General features: G+C 39.8%; 1 protein-coding gene across 2 annotated transcripts; it reads right to left on the reverse strand.

The window, feature by feature from the left end:
- Positions 1 to 7378: 7378 nt before the first annotated feature.
- Positions 7379 to 16762, reverse strand: LOC117485546 (corepressor interacting with RBPJ 1-like). 2 transcript variants are annotated; one of them, XM_034134126.1, is made up of 6 exons: positions 16626 to 16762; positions 15215 to 15283; positions 13553 to 13621; positions 12188 to 12328; positions 11420 to 11572; positions 7379 to 7639 (listed from the first exon to the last, which is right to left on the reverse strand). In XM_034134126.1, exons 1-6 carry the CDS (start codon positions 16684 to 16686, stop codon positions 7596 to 7598), a joined length of 537 nt encoding a protein of 178 aa, XP_033990017.1. In that variant the 5' UTR covers positions 16687 to 16762; the 3' UTR covers positions 7379 to 7595. The 2 variants fall into 2 exon arrangements, with proteins under 2 accessions (XP_033990017.1, XP_033990018.1); XM_034134127.1 differs by lacking the exon at positions 13553 to 13621.
- Between the last annotated feature and the right edge of the window lie 5459 nt (positions 16763 to 22221).

A 22221-nucleotide genomic window follows, 5' to 3' on the forward strand; every position in this document is an offset into this window, starting at 1 on the left:
TCTCATCGCCTCGGCTGCAATCCTCATTTTATGCCTGACTGAGTAACATCCATTGTGTTGTTGCCCTCTGTTGAAGATGCACTGCCTTTTCAGCTGCAGCTATAGCATGTTCACATCTGTGTTTCCTTTGTTTATGCAGGACATCTCCACCTCTGCATTTGTCTTTGTTTTAACTCTCTACCTTCCTCTGCCTCCATTTTAAGGTTTAGCAGGAGGAGAAAAATGCTCAAAGCTTGAAGGCAAAATACATTAAGCCTGTTGTTAGAAAAAGAAAGCGTCAGGGAATAGGCGGGGAGTATAGGGGAAAGAGAAGGGGATGCATAGAGAAAAATAAAAGATATATAAAGGGGGAGAGATGAAGGAAGAGAAGAGACATGAGAGAGGAGACAAAGCCTGTTAGAGCAGACAGACGAGAGGAAAGCAGACGAGACAGCCACGAGGAAAAAAAGAAAAAATCAAGGGAAGTCGTATGGGTGCTGATTTTTGCCAGCAGGAGGTAAGTGTAACCATGGTTACCAGGAGGAAAGGGGTGATGTCATTGCCTCTAATAGGTGCTTTGCATTGTGGGGTATTTTTGGGGGTTGGCAGTGATAGTTTGTTTTTCACCCTCAGCAGTTTATTATCGCACATAACAAATATAACAGATATCTACAGCTATCCAGCAAATGAGTTTGAGTGTTTGGGAAATCTAGAGTTTAATTAAGCCCTTTATAGATAATGAAATATGTGCACTGGCACCAGACATTCCCACTGCGTGCCAACCTCATCATCACCCTGCAGTCTCTCCCCTAAACACATTTTGACTCCTTTCTTCAGAGCTCATGTCTATTTACAGAAAGAGCTGAAACATCTTCCCCTAACATTAACAGGGCTGCAACTGTGAAATATTTTCTTTATTATTATGTTTTTTTTTCTCTCAATCAATATAGTATTTAGTCTATACAGGATCTTAGCAAATGATAAAAAAAATCTCCTTCTTTTGTCAGAACAAGAATCTATAAAATATAAAAAGGAAAAGCAGCATATCTGAGAAGCTGGACCCCAAACATGTTGGTCATTTTTGCAAGATAAATAACATTAACCATTAGTTTATTTGAAAGAAATTTACTTTCTGAACAATATAATCACCCCAAACTTAGAATCATAAAAAAGGTACTTGAAATAATTATTTCTCAGATTTATCAACAATTAAAACTCATCTTCATCTTGAGGATTATGAACTAAAGCATGTTGTGAAGTTTAAATGTCTCTTTCTGTTAATATCTGCTTTGTTTCACTTCTAAATGTCACTGTGGATGTGGGCCTGTTATCTTGACCCCACATTTACCCTTTTGAGATTGGGTTATACCTTATATAGGACACACGCACCCAAATGTAGACATGCATGCACGCACAATCTCATACACACACACACATAGACCACACCCAGAAATGTATTGCCCCCAGAGGAAATGTCCCTGCTGCAGGCTCAGCTAATGTAGGTCAATTGACTGACAACTGCTCTACCTCCATCAATGTGTATGGACAGATAGGGGACAGGAGGGAAGAACAGACACACTTAAAGACACACACACACAATAAACTCTCTTAATTTCTATCCTTCCATAATAAAAGGAAAATATACCTTTTATATATATAAGTGAATCTAAACACACCCACGTGGTCGTGTGTGTTCACATGGACACATAAACACACAGTAAACAAGAACGGATGATCTCATGAAATGGGTCAGGGGCTCAGACCCTTGTGATTAGAGCCTGACTGATGGAGACGGACACAACAGCCTCAGGGGTCCCACGTGGAAACCATCATCACTTTCACGTCTTCACATCAGTGTTATCAGTCACTGTCTGATGCACCAACACAATTTGTGCCAGTTTTGTCTCATCAATAAAGACCTTTTATCCTTCTTTTAAAGTCCCTGCGAGAACTCGTGGTTCAAACCAAACAACAAAGCAACTGAAGGAGCCAAAGTGATTACTGTCTTTATCTATAAACCACAAACACTCAGTATCACAGATCATCTTTGTTGCTCAAAATACCCAACACAAACAGCTCCAGGATCCATGATCTTGTTTTAAATGGCTTAGTGTCTTTCTTTTTTTACCGTTTCAGTAATTGGTGGAGACAGAAAGATCCGACTGTATGTATTGAAGTTCAACCCTGAACACATAGTCACAATGACACCCAGGTCAGTCAGCTTTGGTCACATTAACACATTGTCACGACCATCAACAACATTATGAAGCATGGCTCACACAGGAGTGTAAGATTACAACACTAAACATGGATATAGATATGCATCCTGTCACTAGAAGCTGTGTGACAGGTCCGTTGTTTCCACTATGTCTGTACTGCTACTGATTTCCGCACCTCCACAAGAGTATTTGTCTATTTTAGCAACTAACAAGGCACCTATACATGTGAGGACTCTGCCCTGGTGGTAGAGAGAGAGAGAGAGAGAGAGAGAGAGAGAGAGAGAGAGAGAGAGAGAGAGAGAGAGAGAGAGAGAGAGAGAGAGAGAGAGAGAGCACTGTGTCCATGCATGGGGCTGTGACCCCCTTGTTGCTTATTGATATTCAGTTTGCATCCGCCTTCAGCACAGCCTGCAGAGAAGACAGACCCTCCTCTCTCTAAAGCTCTCATATTTAGGGGAGAAATCCATCCCCAGAGAGAGACCATGATCCGCTGGGATGAGCCATGACATTGTGGATTCTGGGGGGGGGGGGATTTGTGCATATGTATGTGTGTTTAGGTGGTTAACGGATTGTGGGGTTCATGGTGAATGTGGGCAGAAGGAGATCAACATGCCTGAAAAATGTCAGGGAATTAGATATAGACGAGTTATAAAATGTCAGATCTGATGTTTCTAACTGTTTCCTGATGCTGATGGACTGCAAAGAAACACTTTGCAAGGCAATGGTTTGAGGAGAAGGAGAAGAAGAGAAAGGTAAAGGAGAAAAGGGAGGCAAGCAAAAGATAATGAACCTTTGATGGTTATACATAAAATGTTTAAGTGTACATTTTTTACTATTTCCTCAAAGAAAGCCACACAGGGGCCTGATTTAGATAATGCTTGATTCTCCTTACAAAGCCCCATCTGCCTTTTAATGGGATTTAATGCTTAGGTTGTCTCTCTATGTTGGATGTCTTCAGATCTGTCACGCACAAAACCCACATGCACACACACACAACAACACAATGCCAAACACAGAAGTTCATGCTGATCTGCAGGACAGGATGACTGTTTGCTCAGCAGACACATCACATTGTTTTATTTTAGGACATGCTTCACTTCCAGATGAACACACACACAAATGAGACACAAACCGAGGACAAATAGGCAGACAAATCAGAAGACAGGCAGATGTAGGATGGGGTAATCATCAGAAACAAAGGGTTGGAGAATGGCAGGAAGTAGAGACAATAGAGGATGCAGGACAGACATAGGGGTGCATGGACATACTGTATAAGAATAAACTAAATCATATATTGAAGTAATTCAACATATAGGAATGTATATGGATACACATAACCAGACAGACTGACACAAATTCATGCATCAGACAGGCAGACAGTGTTTTCCGCTGTGCTCCCGGTGCTTCAGGGCAGCGCTGTGATGATGGAGATGTCACTCAGCGCTGTGATGGCACAGCCAATTGGTTGACACTCTCTGGCCCATGTTAATCATCTGCTAATTGTGTGTCACATAAGGAGTGTTATACAAGCAGCCGAGTAATGTGATCACGGAGATACCATTAAGATATGATGACCGGTGCTGGTAGAGACATTTACACATTAAGAGGCAGGCGTGTGAATTCATGCCCTCAGTTGCAGGCAAATGCAAAATGATGCAAATAAGCACACAAAAACACAGAAGCACATTCAAATATATATGCAGTCACATATTAAGGTATCATCATTCAAAAACAGTAAAGCTGTTTTGGGGATTCTTCAGGAGTCACTCAAACCCAGTTTCTCTGGAGTTTAAATGCCATGTGTTTCTCTCCTGCAGCAGCAGCAGGGAAGTTGAGAAATGGCCAATCCAAACAAATGAAGTGAAGGCTTTAATCCACAGTTCTCAGAAAAGGAGACTGAGAGAAGCTGTGGAGTGTACAGCCAAGTTAAAGACAAATGAAACACATTTATTTCAGAGCCCTGGCAATGTGGATGCTAATAACAGCCAGCCAGACACACACACAGCCACACACACACAGCAACACACACACACACACTTTCTCTCTCTCTTCTGGGTCTGAGAAAAAGAAAAAGAAAGCGTTGCAGAAGGGATGAGGGAGTAGCAGAGGAGACACAACATACAGAATATAAAAGATAATATGTGTGCATGCAAATCAATTGTTTCTTTCTCTCCAGAGAGATCACACCTTTTCTTCCACATTTAACACTCCCTCCCTCCCTCCTCCAGAAGGCAGAGGGGTGACAGATATGCTCCAAGGTTCATTTTGCTACCTGGAGACCGACAGCCTCCCTCAGCCAGCCAATCAGAGGCTGTGAAAAACAGACTCCTGCACAGCCATTGGTCTACTGCTGCCAGGAACTCATTCCATTATCAATGGCTGTGTCATTGTGTCGTCTAGCAGAGCTGAAGCCAATTATACTGCCCCCTTTCTTTGTTCAGACCTCTTTTCTCCAGCACACCCCCTTCACATATAAGACACACACACACACACACACACACACACACACACACACACACACACACACACACACACACACACACACACACACACACACACACACACACACACACACACACACACACACACACACCACACACACACACACACACACACCACACACACACACACACACACACACACACACACACACACACACACACACACCTCCCCCGACTCCCCAGCATGTTACAACAAGAGACTGAGGCTGTCTGGGAATCAGAAGGACCTGAAACTAATAGTAATGAGACATCATTATAGATACACAGACCCTGTGTCTTTAATCCTGACCTTAATTAGAATCAACCCTTATAAATAGATAAAACCATTTCAAACTGTTTACTTGGACTGCACCTTAACCTATTTAATGTTATACTCTCTTGCTAACCTTAACCCTTACACAGTTCTTGTTTGCCCAGGGGGTATCTATCTAAACCTCCAAATCGTGTTCTCATCATTTTTTGTGCAACTGTAGCAGTTAGCAGTAGGCTTGTTAAGTTCATTTAGTACACTAGAAAGTAAGTGGGTATTGCATGGGACAGGTTGCCTTAAGCACATGTTGTCTGGTTCCAGTTTCTAGTCAGTACTCTGTACTATTGTATTATATTTTTTTCCATTGTGTGGATACCAAACCCTAACTAGATGTGTTTAGTGCAATGATGATGCTGATATTCACCATATGTTCAAATATATCTCACAAAAGTAAAGGATGGCCGAAGGTAGCTGAAAAGGTTTAGTTATCACGATAAAGAAGGCGAGATAGCTGAAAACATTGATGAAAAACTAATGGTGTTTTGGACAAGAGTTACCTTTTGTAGTTAACATGGGCTTCTGTGTTAATGTCCAGAATATGGCCTCTGTAGTCTGTCTGCCTAACCTTTATCACTTGCTTGTCTTGTGACTTCATAAAACACATTAGTCCTATTAAAACAGCAGGATGACATAACAGTCGGCCAAAAGGAGTGTGGGAGCAAAGCACATTTAATGGACATCTAATGAGGGTCCGTCATTGACTGAGAAGACATGGCTCTTGGTTCCAGATAATGACATGAACTCTTCAAACTAAAGTCAAAAACAGAGTCTCCTCTCTGGCTTCTTACAGCTCCCTGTGGCTAACATGAACAGGATGTGCTCACATGTTTACACAGCCACGTGTGGAGAGTAAACACAGTCACAAGTGCAATAGAGCATAAACAACACACTAACACACAGCCACATAAAGAACACACCTTCAGGCCACTCTGGGTTGCAAATGTGCTGGACAAACTCAACGAAAAGACAACAAAAACACACACATGTAGACACAGCCAAGCAGAGACTCTCAGACGCTCTCACGGGATCTTGGTGGGAAAACATCGTCCACTTTTAATCCAGAGATTTCAACTTTTGTGTCAGTTAATCACTTCATCAAAACCAGCCTTGAACTCTGTTTCTATCCCAAATCTCTTTCATTTGCACTGCTACATATTCATTTCATTCATACTCAAACCTCCCCGCTGTTTTTAATTGCAACCCTCCCTCTGTTTCAAACTCGATAGCTCTTCTTCGGGATTAGGCAGACCACTTTATGATACGGTTTCCTTTCCTCTGTGTAAATCATGTTTACTGAGTGTTGCCCCCATACTTTTTAAAGCCTCTCCCTTCCCCTTCCTTTCTTATCCTGATGTGTCCTCCATTCACAGTGGATATACTGTATAATCAAAAGTTACATGTTTGAGCAAAACAGAGAAAACTGTTGTGACTTTAAACGTTGGTAACACTTTACAATAAGGTACACAACATGTGCTTCAGGGACGTGCACAGACATTTTGGGGGGCGGGAGCTCAAATGAGAAAAAGGGCACTTCCCATAATCATATATATAAAAAAAAAAAATGTAAAACAAAAAGTTAAATATAGCCTAGTATTCACTACGCACAAGAGCAGACAACAAACTAGTAAAATTAATAGTTATTAAATGAGCAGCCAACAATCAAAATTATGAAGTTACTGTTTAAGGACATTACAGGCAAAAAGATAATTTTTTAATGTACATTTGTCTATTTTGCTTCCATGTTTTCTTTCACTCTAATGGAGAGAAAACTTCCAAAAAACACATAAATGGTGTTCGTTTTACTACCATGTCTTTCATCTATAGATTTAAAGCTAATCTGCATTTAAACATAACATTTCAGGGGAAAATACTGACTTGACGCAAGTAACTATCTGGGGAAGTTGTGAGGTGATATGTTTTTCTGTTTGTTTTATCCTTTTCACCGGCAATGCCTTGGTAACTGCATGCTAATTAGCGCATTTTAATTAAGATAAGAGATAACAAGATAGTACTTTATTACTAGTGTAGTTAACGCCTAATTTGTATATCAATGTGGCGATTGTGATGACGTTATTAGATACACATTTGACTGTATTCACCTTTAGTGTCTCCCCAGGGCCGTGTCTCCCTGCAGACTGCGTGGAGTCTCACCTTGCGGAGGGGGCCTCATCTTGCGGAGGGTGCCTCAACTGAGACGAAAATGCGGCACACCTATGCGCTGCAATTAGTGTGGCGCGGCACGGTTTCGCCGCTGTGAGGCTCCACTAGTGATTTCCTCACCATTAGTTAAGCAGTTTAACAAACAAATAAACACTGTTGATGACAATGACGGATCTACAGCCACTGAAGTTTACATTTTTATTCAAACAACTTTTTTAACGTTTTGAAAAATGTCATATATGATTATATTGTTAACTAGGAACATTACAAAAAAATAAAAACTTTTATAAAACAAAACCAAAAGCTGCACTCTTCTGCACTTCAATTATGGGCAAATCAAAAATCAATAGAGAGAGCGTCAATATTTTAAAGAAATAAAATAAATGGCCTGTTGAAACAAAAAAACATTATTATTTTTCCCCTTTTTCACAGCATCCAAAACATGGTTATGGCCTCTTCTGGGGTCAGGACTGAAACAGAAAAAAAGACAAATATTTAACAACAGTACTAATGATGTCTGTAGTGCAGAAATCAGTTTGGATATGCGTTTATTAGTATTGATAATATTCTTGTACTAGTGTTATATAGTGGTAGTGTAATCCTTACATACAAAATAGTGTAATGAATTGGTGTAGTGTAAAGTTATTACTAGTCGTGTAGCTTTGCTCAAAGTAATGTTTAAATGTTAGTATTGTGTTTGGGGTGTGTACCTTTATATACAGAAGTTAGGTTTGGGCAATCAGCTCTACTTTTAGATCGTCCAATCATGTTTAATAGAGATAACTGATAAGACGATCCAATTGCACGGCGGTGAGCACGCAGGAGGGTTGGGGGGAGTGAGGTCACTGCACACAGTGAGAATTGAACGGAACAATGTGGATGTAACGCTATATCGACATTGCCCCGTTTCTCATTTATAACGCATCAATATTGCCAAGTTTTAGCCTGGCATCCTCATTTATCCGATGTCTCAGCAGCCTTTTAGAGTTTGGAGAAGCTGCTCTCCCCGTTTATTTAGAAAATGATGGCGCTGCAGGTTAGTGTAAGCGTGCAGAGACCAACAGAGATGGAGTTGTTTGGAAACACTGGTGTCGGTGTCGCTCTGAACACAGCGATATCACAGCATGTTCTGTTTAACATTATAGGCTATATTTAGTATCACAAATAGAATCATTATAGGCCTACTTATATGGAGCGCAGAGCAAAGGTTTGGCGAGCGTATGAAAAATGAAGACGCCGGTTTGAGACACGGAAAGAGAGGCAAACTGGGTCTCAAGACGCCTTACTATTTGACGTGCGATGTGACGGCCCCGAGCGCTGTGCTCAAGATAAAACTTGTTCAACCTTAGTGCAGCACTGACCAGCTCTAGCACCAGCAAAAACATAGACAATGAATGGATTAGAACCTGCGTGTCCTATGTGAAAGTCCCTTTAGTGTTCTTTAATGTTACATTTCTATTAAAGCCTGTTTTTCATTTTGAACGCAAAAAACAATGCTGTGTTTTCAATATCGGGGCCTTAACACCAGGTACCTCCTACTCAAAAATCCCAGCGTCCGTTGAGCAAAAATGGCTGCAGAACCAACACATTCTCACTCCCAACTCGGCCTATGTTGCCGTCAGTTAGGGGGAGAGTAGGGGCTCAGAAAACTGAAATCTGTATTGTTTCATCGTTTTTTCCTTCTAATTTTGTATTCTTTTCTAAACCACACATTGTTATTTACTCAACAATAAGACACAATTATCCTTGTGTTTATTTATTTGTTTGATTGTATAATGTCGGACTTTTGGAGTCCGTCAGGACTGAGGGCCGGAGCAGCTCATAGTAGTTGCCTTAGAGAATTTTACACGCGGAAGTAAGTATTCTCTCTGCTTTGCTTGACAGTCTATGGACAAACCCCGTGATTAGTCCTCAAGCTCTGTGATTGGATGTTTGAGTGTGCGCCGAGGGTTACGCCGAGCGTCGAACAGCACTTTGAAATGGGATGGAACCACGGCAGACTGTCCAAAACTGGATTTGATCTCTCTGCAGACCCATTCTCACAGCGTTTATCAACCTTTTTCTTACTCAATATCAAGCCACACTTATTGTTTTTACTTCGGCTGTGAGTTTGTGTGTGCTCAGGATGAGTTTGGCAGTGTATCTTAAACAAGGAAACAACACCTCCACGGAGCTCAGCGCGATTCACAACGTCCCGACCAATCAGAGCACACTGTGCTCACAGGGAGGGTGGGGGCTGGAGCTTTTGGAGCTACAACGAGCCGTTAAAGGCAGAGAGTGAAATTCAGTGAATACACGTAGTTTACAGAGATGCTGTATGAGAAACCAATGTGAGTTTGGAAAAATGCACAGTATACATCTATTCTAGTATACCTCAACAATGGAATTATGATCAGTGGAAATGGCCATGACACCTCTCCTTTAACAGCTGGTCTTATGTCTGTGACCCCTCCTGTTGTTAATTGATAAGCCTTGAAACATGCACTTGTCAAGGTTCAGAGGCACATTTTGCAAATATGGCAGTAGCCATTGATCATCTTAAGATAAGATATACTTTATTGATCCCAAGTAGGACATTTTTCCGTTACAGCAGCATGTGCAACAGTTGTAAATATGCAGTGGTGTTTACCACTAGGCGGTTAAAGCACTCAGGTTTACAGTGTTAACACAATCAAATATATTGCTGTTTCCAGTTTAGTTTATGATGGATGTATTTTGTTATCCACACATATATTGTTTTTATATTTGTAACACCAAACCGACAGAAAAGATGGTCTTAACATGACCCAGTGGTCTAGTTAATAAAAATAATATTATCAAACATAATATTAAAATTAACTCTTATTTTGAAAATACAGCTTCCTGTGTTCGAATGAGCTGCTCCGACCCTCGGTCCTGACGGACTCCAAAAGTCCGACATTATACAATCAAACAAATAAATAAACACAAGGATAATTGTGTCTTATTGTTGAGTAAATAACAATGTGTGGTTTAGAAAATAATACAAAATCAGAAGGAAAAAACGATGAAACAATACAGATTCCAGTATTCTGAGCCCCTACATAACTGACGGCAACAAAAGTCCGACATTATTCAATTAAAATAAAGAAGTAAAAACAATACGTTTGACTTGATATTGAGTTAGAAAAAGGTTGATAAACGCTGTGAGAATGGATCTGCGGAGAGCATTTCGCCGCGATCCCAACTCGTCTATTACCAACGTTCAGGGAGCTCTATGCAAGTCAATGGGACTCCCTGATAGTTGAAACTCGACGCTAAAGGGCCCCCCCTTGCGTTGGAAAGTGACGACAGGGACCCTGACATAAAGTCAACATAGGCCGAGTTGGAAGTGAGAATGTGTTGGCAGAACCCAGGGTGAGGCTGCTCGGAGTACATAGCACGAATGACACCTCTTTTCCCTTCTCCTACGTATCCTGCACAAGACAAAAGTGAAAAATCTGATCTACAGAAGCCTGTAAATGTAATAATACACTTAAAAACACGAAAACAACCAGAAGATGATGCTGGGCTGGCTAAACTTTACTCTAGTTAGGGTTGGGCTGATGGACAATGTCATCGTGCATCAGCCATGTATGACAGCCATCGCCGTTGGATACCTGACCATCATCACATCATGAGTTAAAAGGCGCCCCTCCCCTCCCTTCCCCACAAGATCGGGTAGAGTTTCCGTTTCGGAACAGTTAACTGCGGTACTCACATTACTTTAAACAGCCATAAAGTGAGAGGATAAGCTCAGGTCGATGTATAATAGTTAAACCGCTGACTCCTTTATTGTAACACGTATTAAAGCAGAAATAAATTAAAAGCATTGGTAAATGAAGCGCAGAGTTTAGTTTGAGCTGTGGCCCGGGAGCTGATCAAGCACTGCCGCAGCGGACATCGTCAATGTCCAGTTACACATCGCCCAACCCTAACTTGAATATTTGTTGAAATTAAAGAGTTAATGCATACTAAAAGTATTTATTGAGCTGTAAAATAAATTGTACAACTGTACTTCACCACCAGACTGCATTCTTTCCCTTAATGATCCCCTTGATGATAACAAGCTAAGGCATGTAGCGACACTCCCCCACAAATTAAGTTAAATGTAATTTAAGTGCATGAGCAAATCCGTTTGAGTTTAGTGTTTTCAGTATGAACACAAAGTCTGACAGCACCTGCTAATGCAGGTTAGCCCTGTTCACTAGCTGTTCCTTCTACACTGAGCAATGGTCAGTCTGTCAACGTACTTCTCTTTGCATTCTTGCTGTTCTTCCTCTTCCTCTTCTTCCCCCTCTCTGATGAAGAGGATGAGGAGCGGGAGGAACTGGAGGAGGAACTGGAGGAGGATGAGGAGGTGGAGGATGAAGAGCAGTCTAGGACCTTTTTCGCAAGGGCCAAAACTGAAACAAACAAGAGGATTAGAACATAACTATTGTTACCACTAAGGGTCAGAACATTTACAAAAATCTTTAAACCTTAGATTGTGTGTTTAGAGTTTCACGCACATCGGTGAAAATTCCTAGTGTTTACACTAAATTTGAAATAGTGAAAAATATCGTGACTTGAAATTTTAGGTAACTGAGACAATTTGTTCTTTATGATTTATGGAATATGTGAGATCATTTTCATGACTCTAGGTCAAACGGGGCATGTGATATGCCTGTTACAAGTTTGCCCCCTAACAAACAAACTCAACATATTTTAACAAGTGACTGTTCTTTCCCTCTCAATCCAACCCTCCACTGTCTGTTGATAAGTGAGAGAAGTGAGCTGTAGCCTGTTCTGTCAAGCTCCACCCAACCATTTGGTGGTGTCCGTCCTATATGCTTGTCATGATATGTTTGCAGTGAAATGACTGAATTGCTGATGCAACTAGTCATCTGCAAGCATGTATGGCCTCATGGACTGTGATGAGAAATGTTGTAGGGCTTGGTGTATGTGCCTGTTTTTGTTTTCTTTCTCTAAAGCCATCAGATGCCAATAAATCATTATTTAATCATTATTGATTTGCTCACCCTTAGCCAGCTGTTTCCAGAGAAAGTCCCTTTCACTTTCTAAAGATACTATTTTGTCGTTTGCAGCATCTAGCCTAATTTTCAAGGCATTATTGTTTCTGTGCTTCAGAGCTGCTATGGCTGTGGGAGCTGCAGAACAATCTGTAATGACAAAAACGGCAAAAATATAACATTCTCTTTTCTGTAGTTATTCCACAAATAGTATGTATAGGCAGATTGTGGTTCCATGCCTTTGCTTAGTGTTTTCAAAAAATGTACAATAAAATGTCAAAATTACAGATCTAGGACCGCCTGTCTTGTCGTAAAGTTGCAGACATGTCATTGATCACATTTAACAGAGACTGTTGGATTCTATATTGGGACTTGCAACTGCATTTAAACACTGCAAAACCTATGATAATACATTACAAAATAGTACTATATTCACTTCAAGGCAACTGTAAGATCATTGATTCTGACTTCACAAGTAATCGCAAAAAATAACTTCAACTTTTAATATGCACTCAACCACACAGAAGTGAAATGGGCTCTAGTACATTTGCACAAGCGTTTACATTTTCGTTATGTAATCTTTTCTTGTTCTAGTGTATGGTGCAAGATAATATATATATATATATATACAGGGTTGGGTTGTAACGGAATACATGTAACGGCGTTACATAATCAGAATACAAAAATCAAGTAACTGTATTCAGCTCGCGTTACATTTGAAAAACGAGTAATCTGATTACAGTTACTTTCGTAAACCTGAAGTGAATACATTTTGGATTACTTATTGGAATTATTAGTGGAAAGATTTCCTCACAACATTTAATATTCATTACTAAAGGTACAGCCGAATCATCACAGCGCACAAAACCTATTACCGCTGCAGATGGACCAAAAAAGGGAGCGTTTGAAAAAAATGTGCGGGTCCGCTCAGTGAAACAATAACAACGAAACATGGAGGAAGAAAAGTCTGCGTTTAAATCGTGTGTGTGTGTAGAGGTGTGTGTGGTTAAAACACATCAGCCTGCGGTCGCTCGTTAGCCTTTCTAATGATTCTGAAGGTAAACACAGTGAAGGCGGTTTAGCAGCAGCATGTTAGACAAAAACAAACCTGCCTGTCGGCCAAACCACTATCTGCCCACCCTGACCTCTACCACCAACAAATGTATGGCAAAGCACAGTGGAAGAATCTCCTCAACACAGGAGATAACAAGGGGCTTCACTTTGTGCATGTGACATCTTTAATCCACTATACGTTTACATAGAAAAGTCGGTTTTTACTGGTATCTGCTAAGCAACTATTCCTTTGTAATGGTACACCATCTGATACTGAGTGGATCCTTAAAGTATGCTTAACATTTTAAAGCAAACACTTACCCGTTTCCTCTCCCACAGGGTGCGAGCTGGGCTGTTCCAACTCAGGCTGGCCAGCCGAATCTTTAGCCGCTGTAACATTATGGAGCACAGAAAGAGTTGTTGATGTAGGGCTAGCATTACTATACAGAAGTATGTGTTTTCTGATTCATATATTTTTATTTTTATTTGTTTGCAGCTATACTATAACTTTATGGGAACTCTTTCAAAACTGGATATCTGAAAAGGCACTCTTGCATGCATGTTAGAATATAATGACATTACATTTGGAATTTTTATTCAGGACAAAAAAATGGAAATTATGTATAACTATCTGATTATCATTTCCAAACAATTTATCCACAGATGTAGATTTAATGGTTCTAAACCAATCATTTCAATTTTCATGAATGTCCTGTTTAACTATATTTTCATCACATATCGCCCAAAGCTGTGTTAAAATAAAATACTTTCGTTTCTAACGCCCTAATGTCATTTACTTACAGGGTTCCTGCAGGTTTCGCCAACTCAAATTTAAGACTTTTTAAGACCACTTTGAATAGAATTTAAGACCTATTTCACGGCAAGAAAGTATGAAGGAAAATTGCTATGAAAGAAGAAATACGTCCCATAAATGTATTCATGTTCAACATAAGAACAATGACTGAACATAATAGCATAACAGTACAGAACTGTGTTAGCGTGTTAGACAAAAAGTGTGTGTGTGTGTGTGTGTGTGTGTCTCTGTGTGCTTGTGTGTGTGTGTGTGTGTGGGCTGTGCAATTAATCATATTTTAATCGCAATTACGAAACAACATAATCGATTATTTTGCTTTGCTAGGTTGTGACAGTGCACTACAACATATTTGATCTAATTAATTTTAGTCTAATTTATTTTTATTTATCATATTTGTATATGTTTAGTAGCTTGTGGAAGTGCGCTCCAAAATATTTGTTGATCTTGTTTATTGGTATTTATTATTTTTGATATTATTTATTTAAATGTATCATTTATTTAATTTATTTTTTCAGTTGAATTATACGTTCAGGGTAATCAACAGAGGTGGGAGTAAGTCCTACATGTGCAAGTCATGAGCAAGTCTCAAGTCTTGACCTACAAGTATCAAGCAAGTCCCAAGTCACTGTGGTGAGAGTCAAGCAAGTCAAGTCAAGTCATTGCTCAGGTCAAGCAAGTCAAGTCAAGTCATACGAAATTCTGATGAATAAGCCCAGTTTCCGCATTTAAATCAGTTAAAAGACAGTGGTTATGAAAATGGATTTAACCCACACTATGATCTTCATTACATACACAGTTAATCATTTGAAATCTAATTTAGACCGATGACAATCATATTAGATTCATATTAACCCTAGAACTGCAGACAATATAGCTAGGACTCAATCAAAAAGTCTGTTCAAAAAGGCAGAATTCCAGGTAAGAAAATCATATGGCATTTGCCATTACACATATTTAATTTAAATGTCTGTTAACACTAGAACCGCCAACAGCGTCAGCACCTACATAGATATCATTTTCAAATCATTTAATTTGTTCCTCTTCATAATTTCCTTATAAACTACGGTTTTTACTGGTATCTGCTAAGCAACTATTCCTTTGTAATGGTACACCATCTGATACGCAGTGGATCCTTAAAGTATGCTTAACATTTTAAAGCAAACACTTACCCGTTTCCTCTCCCACAGGGTGGGTGCTGGGCTGTTCCAACTCAGGCTGGCCAGCCGAATCTTTAGCCGCTGTAACATTATGGAGCACAGAAAGTTGTTGATGTAGGGCTAGCATTACTATACGGAAGTATGTGTTTTCTGACTCATATATTTTTATTTTTATTTGTATGTGTTTTCTGATTCATATATTTTTATTTTTATTTGTTTGCAGCTATACTATAACTTTATGGGAACTCTTTCAAAACTGGATATCTGAAAAGGCACTCTTGCATGCATGTTAGAATATAATGACATTACATTTGGAATTTTTATTCAGGACAAAAAAATGGAAATTATGTATAACTATCTGATTATCATTTCCAAACAATTTATCCACAGATGTAGATTTAATGGTTCTAAACCAATCATTTCAATTTTCATGAATGTCCTGTTTAACTATATTTTCATCACATATCGCCCAAAGCTGTGTTAAAATAAAATACTTTCGTTTCTAACGCCCTAATGTCATTTACTTATTTAAGAGTTAAGATAAAAGGTTAAACCTTCGTAATTGACATATTTCAGAGTTAATTTGACAATTTAACTAATTTAACCCATAAGAACCCGGACCCATTTCTACTTTTGGGAAAATTAAGGGGAACATAATTTAGACTAATAGACCACATTTCTGACAATGTCACATTGGGCTTTAATGGTAAAGTAACTCTTATTTATAACTTAGTTAATGAGGATGATTTTTTGGTTTAAATTAGTTTGAACATTCTTTGAATTGAAGAATAAAGAATATATTAACTAAATATAATTGAATCAACTAAATTAACTGAGCAGATCATAATCATATTTCTAATTGTGACATATGTTTAAGGTTAATGTCCCGATGTGACAGTGTCACAGCGATATTTATCTCATTTGTTTCATATCAATTTGATCAAGAAATGTTAACAGGTTAAATGTAACAAAGGACATGTTATGTAAGCATTTTAATTCTTAAATGGCTTGAATTGTACCTTTAGCAACAAAAAACAAGCTTCTGAAATGTAGCTAGTTCTGTCACATGTGTTAGCCTGGCACATGGACATCTTGGAATGGGAACACAAAGTCACATGACCTGGACCATGACCCACCAGACTGTTCAGGGTGTGTCACTTAGGGACTTCATGAGATAAAAACAAGTCTAAAAGCTGTATAAGGAACTTTCCAGAACATTTAAATGTCATGTAACACCTGTGTCACGGTGGGTCCTTATGGTTTAGCTAGCAACCTCAAATCAGATAGCCAGCAATCCCTTAGTGACTAATTTTGCTAACAAGCACAGAAACAAAAGTGTAATACATGTGTCAATTGAGATGATTTCGCGAAGCAGTGTTACTAATTTTTCAAATAAATAAATTATTTCAACTCATGTACTTACATTCTGACAAAAAACGCCTGGGGGGCGCGATCTTCTTGCGTTTGCTTCTTCTCGTCTCCATTTTGTGTTCCAAGCGTGTAGAGGTTGAACTCACGTGTCACGGTCACTAGCCGAGATGCACGTTACAGACTCATGGCCAATCGTAGCACTTGAATGCTATGAAGGGGCGTGTCTTGCGTAGTGCTTCAGCCGGATCCCGATTTGCAGCGTATTAACACTTTATTACGGTTTTCATATTTTAATTGTATATCAGTGAAGATACAGAAGCTGTGCTTTGTCAATTTAACAAGGAAGATGAAATACCTGATTAAAAACATCAAAACTATTGGTGTGAATCGTGTGAACAAGAAATGACGATCAGGGTACTAGGGAGCTCCGCGGAGTTCGCTGCGCTTCCACGTCCGGTCTGGCCCAGCGGCAGTATCTTGAACTACGCTGGGTGTGAGTCTATGGTTGCATTCGAATAGTCCATTTAGCTTAGGAACCTTCCTAACGGAGTGAAATGACCCGGAAGTCCCTCAGTGGCAGCCATGATAAGTGCCGTTCGAATTCTCTAAATTAAAAGGAAAGGAGGTTTCAAACTTCCTTTATAACCTCCTTTAGCCTAGGAACCACTGGACCTCCCTAACCGAAAGGAGAGGAGAAAATGCTGCCCCACAATGCCTTGCGGCCGCAGCATTTGCCGTCACACAACAGTCGGCCGTTCACGGAAACAACCGATTATGAACGAGAAATGATATCATGAAAGTTACGGTGCTTATTAAGCATTTTAAAACGTATGTGGTAAGTTGCCAAAGTGCTTTGTTTTGAACGTTCATCAGTATTATAATCAAAAAGAGAAATATGAACGTTAGTTTTGACTGAAATGATCAAATAAAGTCAACATTTCAGTCTTTACTGAGCTGTGTGGGGTTTGTTCAACTTTTAAAAGATGTTTGAATGGTGATATACACAGTGATAGATGTTAAGGACTAACCGTTATAATAAATACATTTGTATTGATTTTAAGATCTTTTCATACAATCATACGTATTGGGATCATTTGTATTAATGTGGACCGGAGGGAGAGGGTGACGAGCATAAGTTTCACTTTCCTTTTTTATTTCAATTCCAACTTTGGTCATGAAGAATATGTTTCTCTGTTGTCCCCGTTCATAAAGCATAAAACAACAGCATCAGAGCACGGTGCAGAGTCTCTAGATGAGTTTACAGTAGTCCCTCGTTCTTATTAAACATCCATGTTGTAGTCCGCTGTATAGAAAACTGTAGTTTCCATAGTTTCCCCACAGCAGCAGACGCACATTTATGACGTCCGCTGGCGCATCATAAACACGTCGGATAGTGAAAGTGCAGTCGGATTCTCTAAGTACCGCAGTCTCTTCTCCTAAATCCTTTTGAATTCTCCTATCCACTATCCCTTAACCCCATGACGTTTCACTCCGAGGTCAAGGAATAGACGATAGGGATAGAACTTAGGAGCTGTTTTTTTGGAGTATTCGAACGCAACCTATGGTTTTAGGTTATCATGACACTGCACACGAAAGTACTCAGCCTTATTGACGGAAGACAGACTTTAAAAAAAAAAAAAAAAACATGATTGAATGGCTTCAAAGAAAAATGTAAATATGCAAACTCTGCAAAAAGAGGATGAAACTGGAGAAACACTCAAACGTCGACGGACTGCAGTGGTAACAGGGGCGGATCTAGACAAATATTCATGAGGGTGGCAGGAGATTTTGAGGGGTGGCATCCCCTGGCAGAAGTATGCTGATTTAATCGCAGTCATATCAATCAATGTTAACTTGGAAAGCCACAATATTAATATTTTAGTTCAATAACATAGGTGACATTATTGTGGCACATCAGTAAAGCCTTATATAAATATATAAGGTGGCAGACATAATTTAATGAATTTTAACTGAACAATAACTGAATGAGTTTGTTTAACTCTTAGACCAGCAGGGGTACCAAATCAGACTGCTGCAATAAGTACATTAATTAACTGTCTCATCGATGTTTGTCTGAATGAATATGATACTATTAACAATCATATTATTCCTATCAGCTGTCAATCACTGTTATGATTCACATATTCATTTATTATTGAAAAAACTATATTTTTTGGAGGAGTTAATGATGAATGTTCCTCAAGATGCTTGCTCACCCTCCTTCAAATTTGAAAGAAAAGTAATTATATCATGTATCAAAATTCAAAAGATTCAAAGGAACAGTTCAGCGCTCCATGACTTTACTGCAAACAGTTACAACCTTGACTTTACATCAGAAAGAACAAACATTAAAGAAGTGACTAACTGCATCAGTTAATAATAATAATAATTCATTTCTTTTATATAGGCGCCTTTCAAGGCTCTCAAGGTCGCCGTACAAACACACAAAAAACAAGATACACAATACATAACACCAGCATAATAAACATAAACAAGACAATGCAGTATATAACAAATTAAATAAATAAAACAGAGGATGTGTGATGGATAATGATCATGGTGGATATGCGAGTGTGAAGAGATATGTTTTGAGACGTGATTTGAAAATGGGGAGAGAGTCAGTATTGCGGATGTCAGGTGGGAGGGAGTTCCAGAGGCGGGGTGCAGAGCGGCTGAAGGCTCTTTAGAGTGGCGAAGTCACGCCCACCTACTTCCGGGTAATGGGACCTTATTTCGGAAAAATTATGCATTGAAGTCAATGGGGAGAGAAAACTTATCTTTCGATCCCGTTTGAATTGTGCCATGAATTACACATATGATGTTTGTCAATCTTAAAAAATAATTTCCATGTAAAAAAAGTCACAGTTTGTCGTAAAACTGTTGAAATATAAGACTATGAAAAATACGTAACTAGAAAGACTACAAATCCCAGAGTCGCGTAAGTGATGTCACAATTGTTTTCCTCCACCATTCAGATACCTAAGATCAGCGCAATATAGATATAATCTATCTATATGGCGCTGGCTAAGATAAGATAACTTTAACAAGATGCCGCTTAGTACCAGGTTGTTATTATACCAGCAATGGGTCTTGCTCGTTCTTTTGCTTCCCGTCTGATGAAAGGACCAGGAGTGGCTTGATCAAGTTAGCTACCTAGCTAGTAGCTAGCACGCTAGTTAGCATTACAGCCTTGTCATTTTTATTAGCCTTATGAAGTAACATTAAGTAACCCAAAATGTTAAACAGTAAGAGTAGTAGTCATATTTCGTGAACCCTTTGAATAGTACTGTCACCGGTGTGATCATTCTATAATACACCATTTAAGCCCGGGGGAGAAATGCTAACGCTAACGTTAGCATCGGCGATCTTCTCTACTTCATGCTATCTGCACAAATGGTTGACATTAAACATTAAAACGACCAGGCAGTTCAGAGAGAATCAAAGGAAGGCAGGCAGGCAGCTTTGCATGACATTCTTCAGGACGTGTTTCATTGTGGTGATAGTGAGGATAGTCAATCGTTTTGTTGACAAGACAGTAGTGACGGCCATCTTGGTGACGTGTGTTGTTGACCAGAGATGTAGTTCATTGAGCGTTTCACACAAACAAATGTGTTACTTCACAGTTTTACGACACTTTTTTTTTTTTTTGACTTGCAAAATTATCTTTTAAATTGACAAACATCATATGTGTAATTCGTGGCACAATTCAAACGGGATCGAAAGATAATCTTTCTCTCTCCATTGACTTCAATACATAATTTTTCCGAAATAAGGTCCCATGGAGGTCCACCGGAAGGGGAGGGACTTCGCCACTCTATACCCATGGTGGTTAAACGGAAGGGGGGTGCAGTGAGGTTGAGGGAAGCAGAAGACCTGAGTGTGCGGATGGGTGTGTTGATGTGCAGGAGGTCGGAGAGGTACAGCAGAGTGAGGTTATGGATGGCCTTAAAGGCGAGGAGCAGAATCTTAAAAACGATACAGGATTTGACGGGGAGCCAGTGAAGTTGCTGAAGAACAGGAGTGATGTGGTTAATGGAGGGGGTTCTGGTGATGATGCGGGCGGCAGAGTTCTGAACCAGTTGAAGTCTGTGGATGGATTTGAGAGGGAGACCAAATAGAAGGGAGTTGCAGTATGCGGAAAGTGACCAGGGTGTGTACAAGAATGGCGGTGGTCTTCGGGTTAAGGGACGGGCGGAGGCGGTTGATGTTGCGTAGATGGAAATAGGCAGACCGAGTGATATTACTGATGTGAGATTTGAATGAAAGTGTGCTGTCGAGGATGACACCCAGACTCTTAACCTGAGGGGAGGGGGAGACTGAAGAGTTGTCTATTGTAACTAACCATCAGTTCTTCAATCGCAGTCACTCAGGAACTCCTCATTAACTGCCATTAACTATCTAGTCGTTCCTTATTCACTACTCAGTAACTAAGCACATTTTGTGTACCTTTATTGTAAAGTGTTACCCTGTTTTTAGTACATTTGAATTACGAATAAATAGGAAAGTATAAGTATACAATACTTGAAACATGAATTTGTTCCACAAGAGGGCAACCACTTAAATTAAAGGACACCTATCATGCTATATTTGAACAATATATTGTAGGGCCATACCTATATAAAGTATATAAAATACCAAACAGATCCTGCATTTTAGCCATGCCTCATTTCGCTCCATTTGCTCTTTCCAGCACTGTTTTTGCAGGGGGCTGATTCTGTGAGCTGCAGCTGACCACGCCTCCCTGCAGGAGAGGGGAGCGTGCTCTGAACAGCTGCTGGGCTGTCAGAAGAGGGGGGAGATCTCCGTCCTCCGTGTTTTATTATATTATTATATAGAGTCGTTATTCATTTGTTTTAAAGCTCAATAAATAACAAAGAAGACCTTTGACTGGCACTTTTCTAATTTTGTCCGGAAGATTTAAACTTTAACGGACATCTTGACCGGCGAAAAAAAAACCTAACTGAAACTCTGCCGCACGGTCCCCTCGTTCCTTGGAAGAGGCGGAGAGGTGGGTGTTTGTCATCTGCTGGTGGACTAACCGGAGAGAATTACAGTGCTTGCCTCGACGGGGAGGGATTGCATTGAATTACAGCAGCAGGAGCAAACGCTTGCCTCGGGGAGGGAGAAAAAGAGCCACAGCGGAAAATAAACAGAAGGGCAACCATGGCAACCATGCGCGGGAAGTCTTCTTCGCTGCTTTTGTGGCAGACTACAGCGCCACTTACAGGCCTGGCATATGTACTACAGCAGGGCTTCTCAAACTCCGGACCAAGGTCCGGATCCGGACCGAACTGCAAATCAATCCGGACCGAACCCTGTGTCCCATTATAAAAAAAAAAAAAAATTATTAAAAAAAAAAAAAAAAAAATTCTGATTCTGATAAATTAATGTACATCATCATGTACGCGCGTCTTGTGTCTGACGCGTTGTGAGAATGAACGTGCATATATATTTACTTGTGTGTGCGAGCGTGACACGCATAGCAGACCGCAAGTTAACAACAAGTTTACCTTGACTTTCTAATGCTTCTAATGCCTTTTTTGCAGAGGTTCAAAGCATTGACTACAGACAAACAGTGCCATCTCTCCCACTAGTTCAAGCCACCATACTGTATGTATGTATTGAATGTGTGTGTGTATACACGGGCG

The sequence above is a fragment of the Trematomus bernacchii genome, unplaced genomic scaffold, assembly GCF_902827165.1.
Source record: "Trematomus bernacchii unplaced genomic scaffold, fTreBer1.1, whole genome shotgun sequence".
Taxonomy (NCBI): domain Eukaryota; kingdom Metazoa; phylum Chordata; class Actinopteri; order Perciformes; family Nototheniidae; genus Trematomus; species Trematomus bernacchii.

What these genes read in the sequence shown, in the direction of transcription:
- LOC117485546 (XM_034134126.1), bottom strand. Translation starts at nt 16,686, where the DNA reads ATGGAGACGAGAAGAAGCAAACGCAAGAAGATCGCGCCCCCCAGGCGT. An exon ending in CCCTGTGGGAGAGGAAACGG is followed by an intron (nt 13,622 to 15,214) that starts GTAAGTGTTTGC and finishes ATAATGTTACAG; the next exon opens with CGGCTAAAGATTCGGCTGGC. An exon ending in CAGCAAGAATGCAAAGAGAA is followed by an intron (nt 7,640 to 11,419) that starts GTACGTTGACAG and finishes TTTCTGTTTCAG; the next exon opens with TCCTGACCCCAGAAGAGGCC.